The sequence below is a fragment of the Sapajus apella genome, unplaced genomic scaffold, assembly GCF_009761245.1.
Source record: "Sapajus apella isolate SASKATOON/1434 unplaced genomic scaffold, GSC_monkey_1.0 scaffold15, whole genome shotgun sequence".
NCBI lineage: Eukaryota > Metazoa > Chordata > Mammalia > Primates > Cebidae > Sapajus > Sapajus apella.
Window position 1 is genome coordinate 20628752 of NW_022436955.1, and position 17623 is coordinate 20646374.

At 40.9% G+C, this 17623-nt stretch overlaps 2 protein-coding genes across 4 annotated transcripts in view; one reads left to right on the forward strand and one right to left on the reverse strand.

Annotated features, from left to right (window-relative positions):
- SYCE1L (synaptonemal complex central element protein 1 like) overlaps positions 1-17623 on the forward strand; it is a 76922-nt gene that overhangs the window by 55048 nt on the left and 4251 nt on the right. The window lies entirely within an intron of this gene.
- ADAMTS18 (ADAM metallopeptidase with thrombospondin type 1 motif 18) overlaps positions 14364-17623 on the reverse strand; it is a 156723-nt gene continuing 153463 nt past the window's right edge. For all 3 annotated transcript variants that reach the window (XM_032284505.1, XM_032284503.1, XM_032284504.1), the window contains one exon: positions 14364-16297. In XM_032284505.1, the coding sequence (XP_032140396.1) occupies positions 16182-16297 (116 nt within the window). In that variant the 3' untranslated portion in view covers positions 14364-16181. The remainder of the gene's footprint in view (positions 16298-17623) is intronic.

Sequence of the window (17623 nt, forward strand, 5' to 3'; positions counted from 1 at the left end):
TCCTGTCTAACTGAAACTTTGAACCATGAACCATCTCTCCATCCCTCCTTCCTCCAGTCTCTGGTGACCATTATTCTGTTCTCTACTTCTGATTTCAATGGTTTGAGATTCTGCATATACGTGAGACCATGCAGGTTTTGTCTTTCTGTGTGTCTTATTTAACTTAGTGTAATCTCCTCCAAGTTTATTCATGTTGCCACAAAGTACAGAATTTCCTTCTTTTAAAGGCTGAATAATATTCCATTGTGTATAATGCCGTATTTTCTTGTAGAATACCAACCGTTGATGGATACTTAGGTTGATTCCAGGTTTTGGCTTATTGTGAATAATGCTGCAAAGACAGGGTGTGCAGATGTCTCTTCAACATACTGATTTTAATTTCTCGGATATATACCCAGAAGTGGGATTGCTGGACTACATGATAATTCTATTTTTAGTTTTTTGAAGAACCACTGTATAGTTTTTTGATAATAACCATTCTGACAGGTGTGAGGTGGCAGCTCATTGTGGTTTTAATTTGCATTTTCCTAAGGGTTAGTACTGTTGAGTGTGTTATGCATGTGTCTGTTGGCCATTTGTATGTCCCTTTTGAGTAATGTCTATTCAGGTCATTTGCCCATTTTAAAATCATGTTACTTGACTTTTTGCTATTGAGTTTTTATCATTCCTTATATATTTTAGATGTTAAACTGCTGTTAGATGGCTAGCCATTTTCACGATATTGATTCTCCTTATCCATGAGCATGGAATGTTTCTATTTGTGTCCTCTCAGACTTCCTTGAGCAATAATTCTCCTTGAAGAGGTCCTTTAGTTCTCTTGTAAGCTATAATCCTAGGTATTTTATTCTCTTTATAGCAGTTGTGAGGAGTTCATTCATTCATGATTTGGCCCCTTGCTTGTCTGTTGGTGTATAGGAATGCTTGTGATTTTGGCACATTGATTTTGTATCCTGAGACTTTGATGAAGTTGCTTATCAGCCTCAGAAGCATTTGGGCTGAGACAATAAGGTTTTCTACATATGGGATCATGTCATCTACAAACAAAGACAGTCTGACTTTCTCTATTCCTGTTTTAATACCCCTTATTTCTTTCTATTGCCGGATTGCCCTGGCCAGAACTTCCAATACTGTGTTGAATAGGGATGGTGAGAGAGAGCATCCTTGTCTTGTGCCGGTTTTCAAAGGGAATGCTTCCAGCTTTTGCGCATTCGGTATGATATTGGCTATGGGTTTGTCATAAGTGGCTCTTATTATTTTGAGTTATGTTTCTCTTTTTTTTTTTTTTTTTTTTTGAGACGGTGTTTCTTTTTTTTTACCCAGGCTGGAGTGTCATGGCGTGATCTCGGCTCACCGCAGCCTCCGCCTCCTGGGTTCAGGCAATTCTCCTGCCTCAGCCTCCTGAGTAGCTGAGATTACAGGCACGCGCCACCATGCCCGGCTGATTTTTGTATTTTTAGTAGAGACGGGTTTTCACTATGTTGACCAGGATGGTCTTGATCTCTTGACCTCGTGATCCACCCGCCTCGGCCTCCCAAAGTGCTGGGAGTTATATTTCTTTAATATCTAGCTTATTGAGAATTTTTAGGATTAAGGGAGGTTGAATTTTATCAGAAGCCTTTTCTGCATCTATTGATAACTGTGGTTTTTGTCTTTAGTTCTGTTTATGTGCTGAATTTCATTTATTGATTTGCCTTGCATCCCAGAGATAAAGCTGATTTGATTGTGGTGGATAAGCTTTTTGATGTGCTACTGGATTTGTTTTGCCAGTATTTTATTGAGGATTTTTATATGAATGTCCATGAGGGATATTGGCCTGAAGTTCTCTTGTTTTGGTTGTATCTCTGCCAGGTTGTGGTACCAGGATGATGCAGGCCTCATAAAATGACTTAGGGAGGAATCCCTTCTTTTCAATCGTTTGAAATAGTTTCAGAAATGGTACTACCTCCTCTTTGTACCTCTGGTAGAATTCAATTGTAAATTTGTCTGGTACTAGGCTGTTTTGGTTAGTAGGCTATTTATTCCTGTCTTACTTTCAGAACTCATGATTGGTCTATTCATTATTGGATTTCAATAATGGATTTCAATTGGATTTCAATTGGATTCAACTTCTTCCTGGTTCAGTCTTGGGAGGGTGTATGTGTCCAGGAATTTATCAGTTTCTTCCAGATTTTCTAGTTTATTTAGTCTGTTTTCTGTGGGTTTGTTGTTGTTGATGATGTTTTGTTGTTGCTTTGTTTTTCTTTTAACATTCAGGCCCCTCTTCTGCAGAGCTCCTGAGGTTTGCTGGGAGTCCACTTCAGACCCTGTTCACCTGGGTCCCTCCCACACCTGGAAGTATCACCAATGGAGGCTGCAAAACAGCAAAGATGGCCACCTGCTCCTTCCTCTGGGAGCTCTGTCCCCAATCTATTCTGGCTTGTAGGGTTTCTGCAGAGAGTTCCGATGTTAGTCTAATGGGCTACCCTTTGTAGGTCATCTGGCCTTTCTTTCTGGCTGCCGTTAACATTTTTTCTTTCATTTCAACCTTAGAGAATCTGATGATTATGTGTCTTGGGGTTGGTCTTCTTACGGAGTTCCCTGGGGTTCCCTGAATTTCCTGAGTTTGAGTGTTAGCCTGTCTTATTAGGTTGGGAAAGCTTCCCAGAGGAAGCTTTACCTGATGCTGGCTGATGCTGCCTGGAACACTCCTCTATGAAGTGTCTGGCGACCCCTGTTGGGAAGTCTCCCCTAGACAGGAGGAATGAGATCAGGGACCCACTTAAAGAAGCAGTCGTACTGCCCCTTAGCAGAGCGGGTACTCTGTGCTGTCCAGACTCTCCAGAGTCAGCTGGCAGGAAAGACTTAATAGGCTGAACCGTGGAAACTGCAGTCACTCCTCCCCACAAAATGCTGATAGAACTTCTGGATGAAAGAACTTGGGAAAGGAACCCCAAACATCATATCAGCCTCCCAGATAAGAATAGAGGAATCCCATCTAAATGGGATATGTTTAAAAAAAGAGCATTTCCTAATCCTGAATGTAAACTTCAGAGGCTCCGTCCCAGGGACATCAAAGATCTGTCGGTAAACCCCTGGATGGAGTTGCTGAAATTCCTGTGGGGATACCCCGCCTGGTGATAAGGGATGGATCAGGGTCTCACTTAAGCAGTCTGGTCATGATCTGCCCCAGCCACTGTGCTGCACTGTGGGGAATTCCTCCCAGTCCAAAAGCTCAGTCTTCTTGGCACTGGCAGGGGAATACCGTTGAAGAGCTGCAGAGATGGCAGCCACCCCTCTCCCTGGAAATTGGTCATCTTAGGCAGTCTCCAGCCTGCTGCCTCTGGCCAGCCAGTCATTCCAAGTCAGTGAGTCTGAGCTGGTAAGATTCTGTGGGAGCAGAGCTTGTTGAGGGATGCTGCTTGGCTCCCTGGCTTCAGCTGCCTTCCTGCCTCACCAGAAGTTGCAGTGCTGGAGTATCCAAAACAATCCCTCTGTCTGCTCCAGCAGCTGCTGAGAGTCTGCACAGCTCTGTGCTTGGGACCCAAGGCCTTGGTGGCATGGGCTTACGAGGGGATATCCTGATCCAAGAGTCGCAAAGATCCATGGGAAATAGGTGGTTTCCCAGGCAGGGTGGCACGTTCACTCACCGCCTCCTTTGGCTGGAGGAGGGAGATCTCCCCTTGCCCCATGGCACTCCCAGGTGGGCTGCTGCCCCACCCTACTTTTCCTCACACTCTGTGGGTGGCACCAACTGCCCAGTCAGTCCCAGTGTGAGAACCTGGATACCTCAGTTGAAGGTGGAGAATTCATTCTACATTTTTGTTCTTCTTGGAGAGCCACAGCCTGCAACTGGTTCTAATAGTCCATCTGGGCCCCTCCCACTTCATTGATGTATGGAAGAAGCGATTTTTGGAGGTCCTTACCCCACCATTATCCTGTTTTTTTGAGACGGAGTTTCGCTCTTGTTACCCAGGCTGGAGTGCAATGGCACGATCTCGGCTCACCGCAACCTCCGCCTCCTGGGTTCAGGCAATTCTCCTGCCTCAGCCTCCTGAGTAGCTGGGATTACAGGCACGCGCCACCATGCCCAGCTAATTTTTTGTATTTTTTAGTAGAGACGGGGTTTCACCATGTTGACCAGGATGGCCTCGATCTCTTGACCTCGTGATCCACCCGCCTCGGCCTCCCACAGTGCTGGGATTACAGGCGTGAGCCACCGCGCCCGGCCCTTGTTTGTTTTTTTAAAAATCATTTGTCTTTCCCTCTACAGATTGGATATGTTCCATTAATCTGTCTTCAAGTTCACTGCCTCTTTATCATATCTATTATTTCATTAAGCTTAGGCAGTAAATTTTTGTTAATATTATATTTTTCAATTCTAATATTTTCATTTGTTTTTATATTTTATATTTCTCTGATAACATTTATATTCTTCTTTTCATTTTGAATGATTCTTGTTATTATCAAGGGTAGCTCTATCACCTGCTCTAAAGTTCTGAATGTAACTTTAAACACATGGACTCTCCCAACATCTGGGTCATTTTGGGGTCGGTGTATGTTGATCCTCTTTTCCTATAGAAATGGTTCATATTCATCAGTTCTTTGTTTAATAATTTTGGATTGGATCTTGGACATAGTGTTATGATGAAGGAGCTGGGTTCTGTTACATTCCTCTGAAGAACAATGATTTTATTTTAGCAGATAATCCATTAGATAAGACCCAAAAGATAAGCTCTGTTTCATTTACTGTGGTTATTAGTTCAAATTTCAGTTTAATTATTGAAGCCTTTGCTGTGATGCTTTGAGTCTCTCCCACACATGTGTGGTGTTCTCCAGATCGGAGTTTTATATGAAGTTCATGTTGAGAATTAGGAAATGCCCTTTTTTTTACATCTCTCATTTAGGTGAATTCTTCTCTTCTTATCTGGGAACCTGACATGATGTTTGGGGTTTCTTTCCCTAGTTTTTTCATCCAGAAATTCTATCAGGATTCTAGCCCCCACCCCTATGCTGTGCTGTTTGTATAACCTGCCCTCAAGATAAAGCCATAAATAAGAAAGAAACGAGAAGAAAAGAAACTTACCCCTTTGTGATTTAGCTCTCCACATCTGACTTAACAATATTTCTGCTTATATTTACTTTCAGAATTTTTAGGCAGGCTTCTCCCCGCTGCCCCCATATTTTATCTGTTTAGGAGTAGGTTCGCAGGAAGCTTCTACCACCAAACAGTAAGAAGCCACGGAGCAGTATCTAAGTAGATCTTATTATTGGCTTGTTATTTTAAAAGTTGGCTGCTTCTACTTCTAAGTAGAAAGACTTTTGTCTGAAACAGACCCATTCCAAACCTCATTACATCATTTATTTTCTGTGTGATTTTAGGTGCATTACTTACCTTGACTGAAATTCAGTTTCCTTCTGTTTAAAAGTGAGGAAATGCTGATATAGGATTTGATGTGAGAATTAAGGGAAAGAGTGCAGATAAAGTGCCTAGGAGAGTATCTGGCCCATAATTGGGGCTTAGTAAGTGTCAGCCTTCTTTTTTTCTGTGGAAAGGAATTAAACTAGCTGGTGATTATTTGGCTACTGCATTTGAAGGCTGTAAAACCAAAGTCTGAATTATCTGAGTTGATAAGATTATCTAGATCACTGCTGAATCTCCCGGCCACTTATCCTGTTGATACGGAGACACCTAACTCTCAAATATAATCTTCCGCAAAGCAGTCCTTTACAAGGTGACTCTGAAAGACTCTTTGTGCTAGCAAACAATACTCAAAGTGTGCCTTCCAGAGAGACAATATAGTAAAGCAGCACATTAATCTTGCCTGAAGTCCTATGTCATGTCTTCCGGACCTTGCAGAGGGGAGACGGGTGGAAACAATTGATCCATTGAGAATTACAGGCTGACCTCCAACTGAGACCTCTCTACCTGGGTGACTACATGTGGATGGAGAACAAGTACTTTGGCCCCAGCCACAGGCTGTTTCCTGATCCCTGACTGAGGCTGGCTGCAGTTCAGTTAGAAACTCTGCTAGCAAGATTGTGACACTGGAAAGGATATTAAAAGTGCCCACCCATTCAGGCTTTAATTCAGGGTCTCACAGGAACTGACTTCTTCCCACTCTGCAGAGAGGAAAGAGTTGGCAGTGGACCACTCCCCAGGCTGCCAGCTCTCAGTCCTTTGAGGACCTCAGCCATGCACCCATGCCAGGAGGTTGACAGCTGAGGTTGGATGATCCAGGGGCTCACAAAATCTCATCCACGAATCAACCTGCTTATTGTTATTTCCTGCAAAGCTTCAAAACCATAAAATTCTTTCTTTCTCAGCTTTACTGAGGTATCGTTGGCAAATAGGAATTGTCTATATTTAACATGTATGACTTGATGTTTTGACATATGTATACGTTGTGAAATGATCAGCACCATCAAGTTAGTAACATATCCATCACCCGTAACCTTTCTTTCCTTTTTCCTTTTATTTCTTCTTTCCTCCATTTTCCCCCTCTTTTTCCCTCTTTTTTTTCTTTTCTTCTTTTATGTGGTAGAAATATTTAACATCTACCCTCTTAGCAAATTTCAAGTCTATAGCATTATAAACTATAGACTTGATCACCATGTTGTATGCTAGATCTCCAGAACTTATTCCTGTTATAGCTGAAACTTAGACACTTCAACGAACATCTCCCCATTTCCTCCTGTCCCTCACCCCAACATTTTACTCTTTGCTTCTATGTATCTGAGTAATTTATATATTTATATATAATATATATATTATATATAAATCATATAAATTATGTATGTAAATTATGTGTGTGTGTGTGTGTGTGCGTGCGTGCGCGTGCGTATGTGTGTGTGTGTATATATATATATGGTAGAGTTTCACTCTTTTTGCCCGGGCTGGAGTGCAATGGCTCAATCTCAGCTCACTGCAACCTCTGCCTCCTGGGTTCAAGTGATTTTCCTGCCTCAAGTGAGAGCATGCGGTATTCACCTTTCTGTGTCTGGCTAATTTCACTTAGCACACTCTCTTCTAGGTTCATCCATGTTGTCACAAATAGGATATAACAGGCTGTCATGAATCCAGGGCCATAGTATGAAATGTCTGTGAGCCTTGGTTCATATGCATAATTAGGAGAGTTAATCATTATTTCACAAGATGTGGATAATTCAGATTAATACGTGGAAAGTACAAAGTATATCCCTTGCTCATAGTAGATGTGCATTAATGTCAGTTATTAATATCATCATCATATCATCATTGTTTCTTTCTGTTGTGCCCACTTCTGTTGCTAGTCTTTGGTAGCTCTAACATCTGCATACATTATTACTCTTGGTTTACCAGGTAGGTCTTAGGAAAAATTTCTGAAAATAAGCAAAACATTACAACGTCAACAGATGACTCTTAAAGCAGATTTTAAAAAATATTTCATAAAATCCACAAGATATTCAAGAACAGTGTGTCCACAATTCCTTCCTCCAGATATTTTTCCTATTAACCAGTGGGATAGAAAGAAGAAAATAATACCAAATTAGTTTTTCCTATCTTCAGCCCTCTCTATCCCTAACCTTATCATGGCTATTTTTCCCTCTTGGGATGGAGGTGACTACAAATACAGACGTTGCTGCTCCTGCCAAACTGTTAAAGGTAGTTTGAATGAGTCAGGTGTAATGCCGATGGCAGATCCCCATCAGCCTAGCTGTTTTCTGCAACCTGAGTTCAGAATCTTCAATTCTTGTCCAGCAGAAACAGGCTTGCTCCTGCGAGGACCCTGTCAGGGACATCACAACAACAACAGGTGTGAGCATTGAGTCCTCACTGCAAGCGTATTCTTTTTATTTAAACAGTTTAATTGAGGTATAACTTACATTCCGTAGAATTCACTCATTGACTGTCTAGTCTAATGGTTGTAGTATAAAGTTGGCAACATTCAGTGTTATTCTTAACTCATGGGTCAAAGCAAAGCAATAGTTCAGTTCCCTGAAGATACTCAAGTTTAGGAAAGGGAATGGGTCAGATAGTTTTAAAAGTTGATATGTCACTTTTTCCCTACACAGAGGGAGGATGACAATATTCTTGTGTTTTTTATGGTACCAGAGCATTTTTGTGGGGAAGGGAACTTCAGATAATATCATATCTATGAAGTAAGATATGTTTTCGGTTTTTATTTGAAACTCACTACTCATCAAACTTGTCCTTCAACTCAATAAAAATGTTTACCTGTCTGGTAAAAAAATATTTTATGACACAGCAACATGTATGCTTACCTAAAAATTGTCCCTTACTTGACCTAACTGTTAAATCACTGGGTGATTTTAGGAAAGGCTTTAAAATGTTTGGGTCTCAATTTCTATACCTGTGAAATGGGGGAGGTAAATAAACTCTAAATTCTCTTCCAGTTCTTAGTTTATATCAATTAATTTTCAAGTGGGACTCCTTTCTGCTTAATGCCATAATTTTGTGATACTATTATTTGGGAGAGGTTAAAAACACTTTTGCATGATCCTGATGTGCCTAAATGATATTCCCAATAACAGATCAAAACCAGGATTTTCAAATGCTAACCAGGATCAATGTAAAAATGAGGGATTTTTTTTGTTTTTAATATTAGGACTATATGACCTTGTAACATTGCCTTCTGTATTTTTAAGTAAAGTCCCTTTGGGTCAAAAACAAGCTCTTTTTCCATGCTTGGAGTTCACATTGCAGTTGTTACTCGGTGTATAGTTGTTAAAAGAATAAATGCATTTTATTTAGCAAAAATGCAAGAAAAATATTTGTTGAAGCAGACCAAATTATAAAAGGGTGGCTCTGCATGTCAGAGGGACTTTTAGCATTAAGACAAATAGAACCTCTAAGAAAATGTCAAATGTCTATCTTCTCAGGAGACCTTGCTGTGAGTAATCAAAGCCCTAGACAATATGGGCATCATAACAAAGAAATTTGCTGAATACAATAACAATTCTTTCTTTATTGGTTTCAGGCCATGTGGATATAAAAATAAACAACATGTTAATATGTAAATATCTGGAAACAATTGTAAAAAAATTTTAAAAACCCGTGAATTTATAAAATTAGCCATTAAACAGAAATCAGAGGCCCAGGAAAGCAGAAACAATGAAACTAACTTGTTTAGCTTGGCCAAAAACCATCATTCTAGTGGCTCTTCCCTATGTAATGTTTTTTGTTATAAAAAAGCTGAAGTTATCATTTCATTTAGTCAAGGTAACCCATGCATATCGGGCAGTTTATAAGGATGTTGACAGTTGGCACCATCCATTAAAGAATGATTCATCCACCTCTTGACACCTAATGACGAAGCAGGAAATAGGACCTCAGCTGTCATTCTGCCTGGACTGTGGGTTTCTCCATAAACAGTCACACAAGCAGCCCTGGGAGCAACTTGCAAAAGGCATGTTCCAATGGGTATTTCTTCACCTTTTTCTATTTTTCTTTAAATTGTTTTTTTTTAAAAGCACAGTATTCTAGCTCTTGCATGTGGGTGCTTGACTGAGAAAAATGGCCAATTGTTTTCAATGCTTCTGCTCCCCATCCTCCAAACCTGAGTGCAGGCTCCTGGCTTGCCTAAGAATGAGAAGAAACTAAGATCACCAGCACATGGGGTCTCTGTGAATTCTTATCTTGGCCAACCGGTAGTTTCCAGGTGAAACGTACATGCCAAATATGAGACGGGCAAAGGGTCACTTTAGTATTGGCAGAATTTGGCCCAACCACTGCACAACTGCACGGGATGGCATGCAACCATAGTCAGTCCTTTGTCTAAGAAGACACATCCAAGCACTTCCTATTATTTTATTTTTTTGGTCTTAGACCAGTGGTTCCAAACCTAGCTGTTCTTCAGAAAAACTTTAATGCCTTTTAAAACATAAATTCCCAGGCCCCACCCTCAGGCTTAGTAAATTCTATTTCTTGACAGGCAGCTGGAGAGTTTTTGTATAAAACAAACTTAGGTGATTGTGATGGGGCTAGTTATTTAGAAACTGTTGTCCTGTATCTTCCTCTACAGCCAGCTTGGCTCTCAAAAGGCAGGGGGACAGGGAAGAGAAGACCCTTTTTCTAAGGAAGAGGAGACTCTCAGCTGCTGGAATATGGAAAGTCTGCAGAAACTGAGGGGCACAATGAAGAACAGGAGAGCTAGGCCTTCTGCCAAGGGCGCGCTGCCCACTCCTTCCTGCAGTCCAGGCACATGAAAGAAGGGATAGGAGGAGACAATGGGGGATCTGGGCCTGGGCCTCGTCTCCAGCAGGCACAGCCCCTGGCTGTGGTTCACCTTCAAAGACCATCTCCCCAAGGGCTGTGACTGTTCATGGAGCACTCCTTGTAGTGCTCACCGCTTTTAAAAAGTCTGTTTGCCATCAGGATGGAGGGTTGAGGAAGACCACATGCTTTGATCTAGAATAGCGTTTTCTGACACGTGGTATGGTCATTGCAGCGCAACATGAGACAATGTCAGGCAATCTCCTAACCTGTATAGGGCACAGGTAGCCGAAATGAGGAGGCCAAGGCTGTGGGAGGAAGAAAAGAACAGAGGGGGAAAGAAACAGGGGTGGGAGGAAGTGACATGCAGGATCTCCTTTTCCTAGACATTGGTTTCTCTTTTTAATCCCAATTAGTGTGGGGAACAATTTTTGAACCTAATTTGTTCATTCAATCAACCAACAATTATAAAAATTACTTTTTGTTATTAAACGACCTGATTATAAACTCACCTGTATCCCTCATTAACATAGTTAAGGAGGCTGGCCACAGTGATTCAAGCTTGTAATACCAGCACTTTTAGAGGCCCAGGTTGGCAGATCGCTTGAGGCCAGGAGTTTGAGACCAGCCTGGCCAACATGGCAAAACCCCGTGTCTACTGAAAATACAAAATTAGCTGGGCATGGTGGTGCACGCCTTGTAGTCCCAGCTACTTGGGAGGCTGAGGCAGGAGAATTGCTTGAGCCTGGGAGGCAGAGGTTGCAGTAAACCAGGACTGTGCCACTGCACCCCAGCCTGAGTGACAGAGCAAGATTGTGACTCAACAACAACAAAAACAGTTTAAGGAAACACTTAGGACACTTGGCAAGCATCTCTTCACGATGTTCAAACAATATGGTGGTTGTAGATGACTGGCACTGTTCCATTGCAGAGACTAACAAATAACTGGGCATATTCAGAGAAACACACTGTAGATATTGCTTTTGAAGCCTTCTCTAGAAAACTTGTTGAACAAACCTCACTTACATCATATTTGTTAATGTCGAGCTTCATCAGCAAAGGTACAATTAAATGGACAAAATTTCTTCTTTCTCTGTGCAATTGTGAATTGGGATTCAAGTTAATCTTACTGACATAAAAGCCCATCTTTATTCCAAACTTAGTGATACTAAACTGACTATTCTTGAGAAGCTACGAACAAGTCACTTATAGGGGAATTTTTATTTTCAGATGAGTTTTGTAAACCAATTATAGTGACTATATTTTATTTTTAAAGTAAAATTAACAGTTTAAGTGTTAATATTTATTTGGCTTTTGGGCAACCTTTAATGCCATGTTCTATTGATTCTGTGTTTAAAGGAGTTATGAAACAGCTGCTTTATATACATATATATATTATGTATCCATTTTATATATATTATATATATTTATTTTATTTTTCTGAGGCAGAGTCTTATTCTGTCCCCTGGGCTAGAATACAGTGGTGCAATCTGGGTTCATTGTAACCTCTGCCTCCAGGGTTCAAGCAATTTTCCTGCCTCAGCCTCCCGAGCAGCTGGGTGTACAGGTACTGCCACCATGCCTGGCCTAAATATTTTCTTTACAGCAAATCATATTTTTACCTAAATAGATTTTAAAAATTAGTAGAGGTGATATGTGCTTATGGGGAGTACTCACAGTGATGGTAACTGAGTGACAGTGTTTGAGAGTCACCTCTTAGGAGCCTGTAGTCCTCTCAGGAGGGGGAAAGTGTTGGTTACCCAGATCCTGGGGAGACTGATGAAAATCATCTCAGGTGCTAACCCTTAGCACTGGTGGAGACCACAGATGTATTCAAGGAATTAAGATCTTAGGGGAAAGATAAGGTAAAACAAAGCATTGAATCCTTATGCGTATTTTTACATTTTCTAAGATTAAAACCATATAGCACATAATTAAATGACCTTTTCCACAACACATTTAGCAATAATGGGTTCTATGCTCTAAATTTCATGAACCACGTCTTACCTAATACATGCTGGTGTGATAGTGCCTTTCTCTACCATTAGCATATGAACCCAGTGCCAGGAGAATTCTTGCTCACGTTCTCCCTCCATCGTATTGGACTTGGAGTTGCAGGCTCCAGATACTCTGGTGCTATTGTCCAGGAAATACTGTCATCCCAGAGCAAAGCAATTATTAGGGAATAAAGACTTAGATATACAAAAAGTCTTTAAGTATACTTTGTTGAAAAGACGAGCTAAGTGAGGATTACTTCCCAACCCCAGTTCCCCATCTGAAATTCCAAGCTCTGCCCATAATTCATCACTGTTAAATCACTTACTGTCAAACTCCATTCACACATATCCCAGGGGCCAAAAGAGTAGAGTTCTAAGGCCTGCATGTCTTTCTCTTTCTTTCTCTGTCACAGGGTAACGCAGCACATGGACAAGAGAACCCCAGTGGATTGGGTTTGAGTCCTGACCCCATCACTCAATGACTGTGTATTAGGGCTAAATATGTAATCTTTCTGAATCCAGTTGTCACCTGCCAACAAAGAATAATAGTATCTTCCTACCTGGGGTGTTGTAAGGATTAAATGAGATAACCTATATAAATAGTTTAGCATAGTACCTGATATCCATTAAACACTAATATGTGTTTGCTTATTACCAAAAAGTATAAAGATACCTTTTTTTTTTTTTTTTTTTTTTTTTTTTTTTTTGCCAGGCATGGTGACTCATGCCTGTAATCCCAGTGCTTTATGAGGCCAAGGCGAGTGAATCACTTGAGGTCAGGAGTTTGAGATCAGCCTGGCCAACGTGGTAAAACCCATTTCTACTAAAAACATAAAAAATTAGCTGGGGATGGTGGCTGGTGCCTGTAACCCCAGTTACTCGGGAGGCTGAGGCAGGAGAATTGCTTGATCTTGGGAGGCAGAGGTTGCAGTCAGACAAGATCATACTATTGCACTCCAGCCTGGGTGACAAGGGCAAAACTCCATCTCAAAAAAAAAACAACAAAAAAAAAATACTTTTTTGTGTCATCTATTTTATCTGCATCTATTCCATTTTCCATTCTGAATCATTTTTTTGTTTGCTAAATTGCAGTAAGTTCCATAAAAATTTCCTTAACTGTATTTTAAAGATAGGCATGTGAATATATTGATACACACACACACATGTAATCACAGATGCAGGGGAAAATACTGTATTTTCAGATCAATTGGACTTCGCCCAGTTCTTATTCTCCAGTGGTTTAATGATTCAAAATTTCAAAAGCCAAGAACAATTACTTTTTATTTTTTTCTTTTCCTCTCTTCTCCCACCCATCCTTCCCTCCCTTCCCTCTCATTTTTACAAAAATATTTTACTAGAATGACTTTCAAATAAAAAAATACATTTATGGTAGCTTTATCTTAGATGATTTCCACAAATAAATGTTTCCATGACAATTACAGAAAAACAAAATAATGTGTCCTAAAGAGGATAAATGTGTCATCTGTTTCATTCTAGCGTTGGATACTTCAATTTCTTCATAGGCAAACAAGAAAAATCATAAATTAGTGAATAGCTTCTCTCTTCTCTTCCCAGTGAAGTTACTCTTCAAGAGTAATTCTGGCAATTAATCATTGCCAGGTTGATAACATGTGAAGGGCATCCATATGTATCTTTTCTATGAGTTGTTTTCTTGCATGAATGTCAATTACATGGAGATCTTAAATAGTCCATGTTGCCCTATTTTCATAATATTCCTTGGAATACTTTTCAAGTTGTTCATTTTAGTCTTAGAGACTCTCTATTTGTTGTTGTTGTTGAGGCAGAGTCTCACTCTGTCACCCAGCAGGTGAGTGCTGTGGAGCAATCTCGGCTCACTGCAGCCTCAACCTCCGAGGCTCAAGCGATTCTCCTGCCTCAGCCTCCCAAGTAGCTGGGACTACAGCCATGCACCACCACTACTGGCTAATTTTTTTGTATTTTCAGTGGAGATGGGGTTTTACCATGTTGGCCAGGCTGGGCTCGAACTGCTGAACTCAGGCATTCTGCCCACCTTGGCCTTCCAAAGTGCTGGGATTACAGAGGTGAACTACCCTACCCAACCATTCTCTAAGAGTCCTGATTAACATGTATACAGTTAAATTACCTTGGAAATGACTGACTTGTCACTAATGTATTCAAGAACTTAACAAGTGTCAAAGATAAACAGAATACTTTATTATAAAACTTAAAAAATAATTAAATATTACACATATATTTTGACTTTATAATCCATGGTTTTATTCCACATTTTTTCTCAAAATTAATATTACTTAGAGAAGCAAGTGAGAACACATAATAGGCTATTAATAAATTAATTTTTACATAAAATAAAATGATAATTATATAAAGAAACAAATAACTTGCTGGTTTTCGGAAGGCAAGGGGGTTGTAGCAGAGGACTGTTGTCAGTTTTCCTGTTGACAAAACGGCCACTCCTTTAGGCCACGCCAGGCAGACTGAGAGAAGTTCCTAAGCATGATTCCGCTGGGATTCAAGAACTCATGATTTTAATTAGAATGGGAACAAAGTATACTGCTAAATTTAACAAACCGCTGTCTAGTTGATTATGCTGAGCTGGGTAATCCAGCTTGAATTGAAACTTTTTAAAGAAGTAAAATTGGGTTACATTCATCAAAGACGTTGAGAAATAAAGTAGAATTAAGTAAATATGCCCTTTATAACCACTTCTCAAGAAATTACAGGAGAACACAGTCTTATAATTACTTTGGTTTTGGCAAAATAGTGTGGTGTTTTTTCAATTGAGAACAGTTTTAGACTCATTAATACCTACTCACAGCTGGCTTCTGATGACTAAAAATGCTCTTAGTAAAGGGTCTTGGCATACTATGATTTTAAATATTAACATAGCAAGAAGACAGATGGATTTTTTATTACCGCTGTTTCCTTCTTTTTCCCTTTTCTTTTTGCTGTTAATTAAATCCTAGGGTAAATTTAAACATATCAGTTGGTAGGAAAAAGCCACAAGTGGCCTTTGATTTTCCAAGCAGCTCTGATAATACGTACAGAGCATTATACATGATGATTCCCTCTCCCTCACAACACTGCTATTTTGCCACTTTGCTGCTTCTAGAGTTTTTGTAAATACCAGAACTGCATATCTTGCCAAGTCTCATTCCCAAAGAGTGGGCTGCAGCTTTTCATGGACTGATTCAGCAAGCACCAAAAGTTGCCAGGTTGATAACATGTGAAGGGCATCCATATGTATATTTTCTATGAGTTGTTTTCTTGGATGAATGTCAATTACATGGAGATCTTAAATAGTCCATGTTGCCCTATTTTCATAATATTCCTTGGAATACTTTTCAAGTTGTTCATTTTAGTCTTAGAGACTCTCTATCAACAGAATATAGTTTAAACAAAATAACACACACACACACACACACACACACACACCAAATAAACAACATGAAGCTTGCCAGTCCAGCAGCAAGCACAATTGTGAGCACCATTTGGCTTCTCATAGAACTCCTAGCTTGGGTGTTCACAGGGTTAGTCAAACTGTGAACTCCACGCAGCAGTTAGGCAAGGTATTCCATCCAGATTTGATTGTTCTGAGTCTCAGTCTTTGACCTGAAGTCATAAAGGACCTTTTTAAATCAGATCTCTTTGCCATTGAACGCTTTGAAGTTCAAAAGAGAGTCTCTCCCAAAATCGACATATCTCAGTGTGATTCACCACTTCTTACATACAACAGTGCAAATCAAAGATTTTTTTTATAAGTCAGATTTGTCGTCGCTTCCCATTTTCAAGTGCTTCAGAGTACCATGTGCTTCGGGCAGCTGGAATAGCCTGGTGGCAACCTGTCTGTCCTTCAGAGCTGGCTCCTTCACAGCCGCAGCTCACAAATGGTTCTCAGTGCTCAGCTCCTGGTTTCAAAGGCAGATGGTCTCTCCCAGGGGCTGAAAGGCAAACCCCTGGCCCTAAGGCAGTGGGGAGGACACCATGATCGATCAGCTCTTCCTTGTGCATGACTTACAGCATTGTTTTCCGTAAAACTTGTTGTTGCAGACACCATGCTGAGGGACTAGGTGACACCAGCTGAAGAAATCTACACAGGATGGATCGTCTAAAATAAGAAAATACGTTTAGCATGTAGCGTAGTGTGCTCATCCTTTTCTTTCTTTCTTTTTTTTTTTTTTTTGAGACAGTCTCTTTCTATTGCTCAGGCTGGAGTGTAGCGGCACAATCTCACCTCACTGCAACCTCTGCCTCCAGGGTTCAAGGAAATCTCCTGTCTCAGCTTCTCGAGTAATTGGGACTACAGGCATGTGCCACCACACCTGGCCCATTTTCCTATTTTTAGTAGAGATGGGGTCTCACCATGTTGGCCAGGCTGGTCTCGAACTCCTGACCTCAGGTGATCTGCCTGCCTCGGCTTCCCAAAGTGCTGGGATGATGGGCTTGAGCCACTGCACCAGGCCCTCTTATTCTTTTTCTTAAGGTGAGGGGCTACAGAACAAAGACCTTGGGCCCACCTCCCTTGAGCCTCTTGCTGATTCTTTCCATTACACATTTACACACTGGGACTTTGGTAGGGGAGTGAGATAGGGGCAGGATTTAGATGCCAAGAAAGGACTGTGAACATTAGCAAAATTAAATGATTTTTCTTTTTTAAAAAGTCTTATCTAGGCCTGGTGTGATGGCTCATGCCTGTAATCCCAGCACTTTGGGAGGCCGAGATGGGTGGATTCCCTGAGCTCAGGAGTTTAGGACCAGTCTGGGCAACACGGTGAAACCTCGTCTATGCTAAAATACAAAAAAGGAGCCAGGCATGTGCCTGTAGTCCCGGCTATGCGGGAGGCCGAGGCAGGAGAATGGCTTGGACCCAGGAGGTGGAGGTAGCAGTGAGCCCAGATCGCACCACTGCACTCCAGCCTGGACAACAGAGCGAGACTCCATCTCAAAAAAACAAAAGTCATATCTAATCCAAGATCAATGTCTGATCCTCTCTGTATAGCCTGGGAGCCACCACTGAACTGTGTGTCCAGGGAAATATAGTGCATCAGGAATCTCCTAGGGATTTTGTTAAACCACTGGTTCTGATTCAGAAGAGCTGTCGGGGGGGGCGGTATGGGCATTAGGGGAGGTTGGTGCTGCTGGTTCATGAACTGTAATTTCAGGTGCAAAGAGCCTAATCTATTGGGAGTCAGTTCACCTGGATTTGCATGCAAACTGGCTGAGATTAACTTAAGAAGCTGGGTGGCCCACATTCTGTGTAGGTTTAAGTGAATGTCAGCCAGCTTCCAAGTAAATTAAGTCAACACCAGTCCATTCTAATGTCTTTGGTGGCTCAATGAACATGACAGATGTGATTATTTCACTATACATCAGGAATTCGTACTTAGATGAGGCTCGGGAGATAGAAAAATGCATGTGAATGTGTATGTAAACA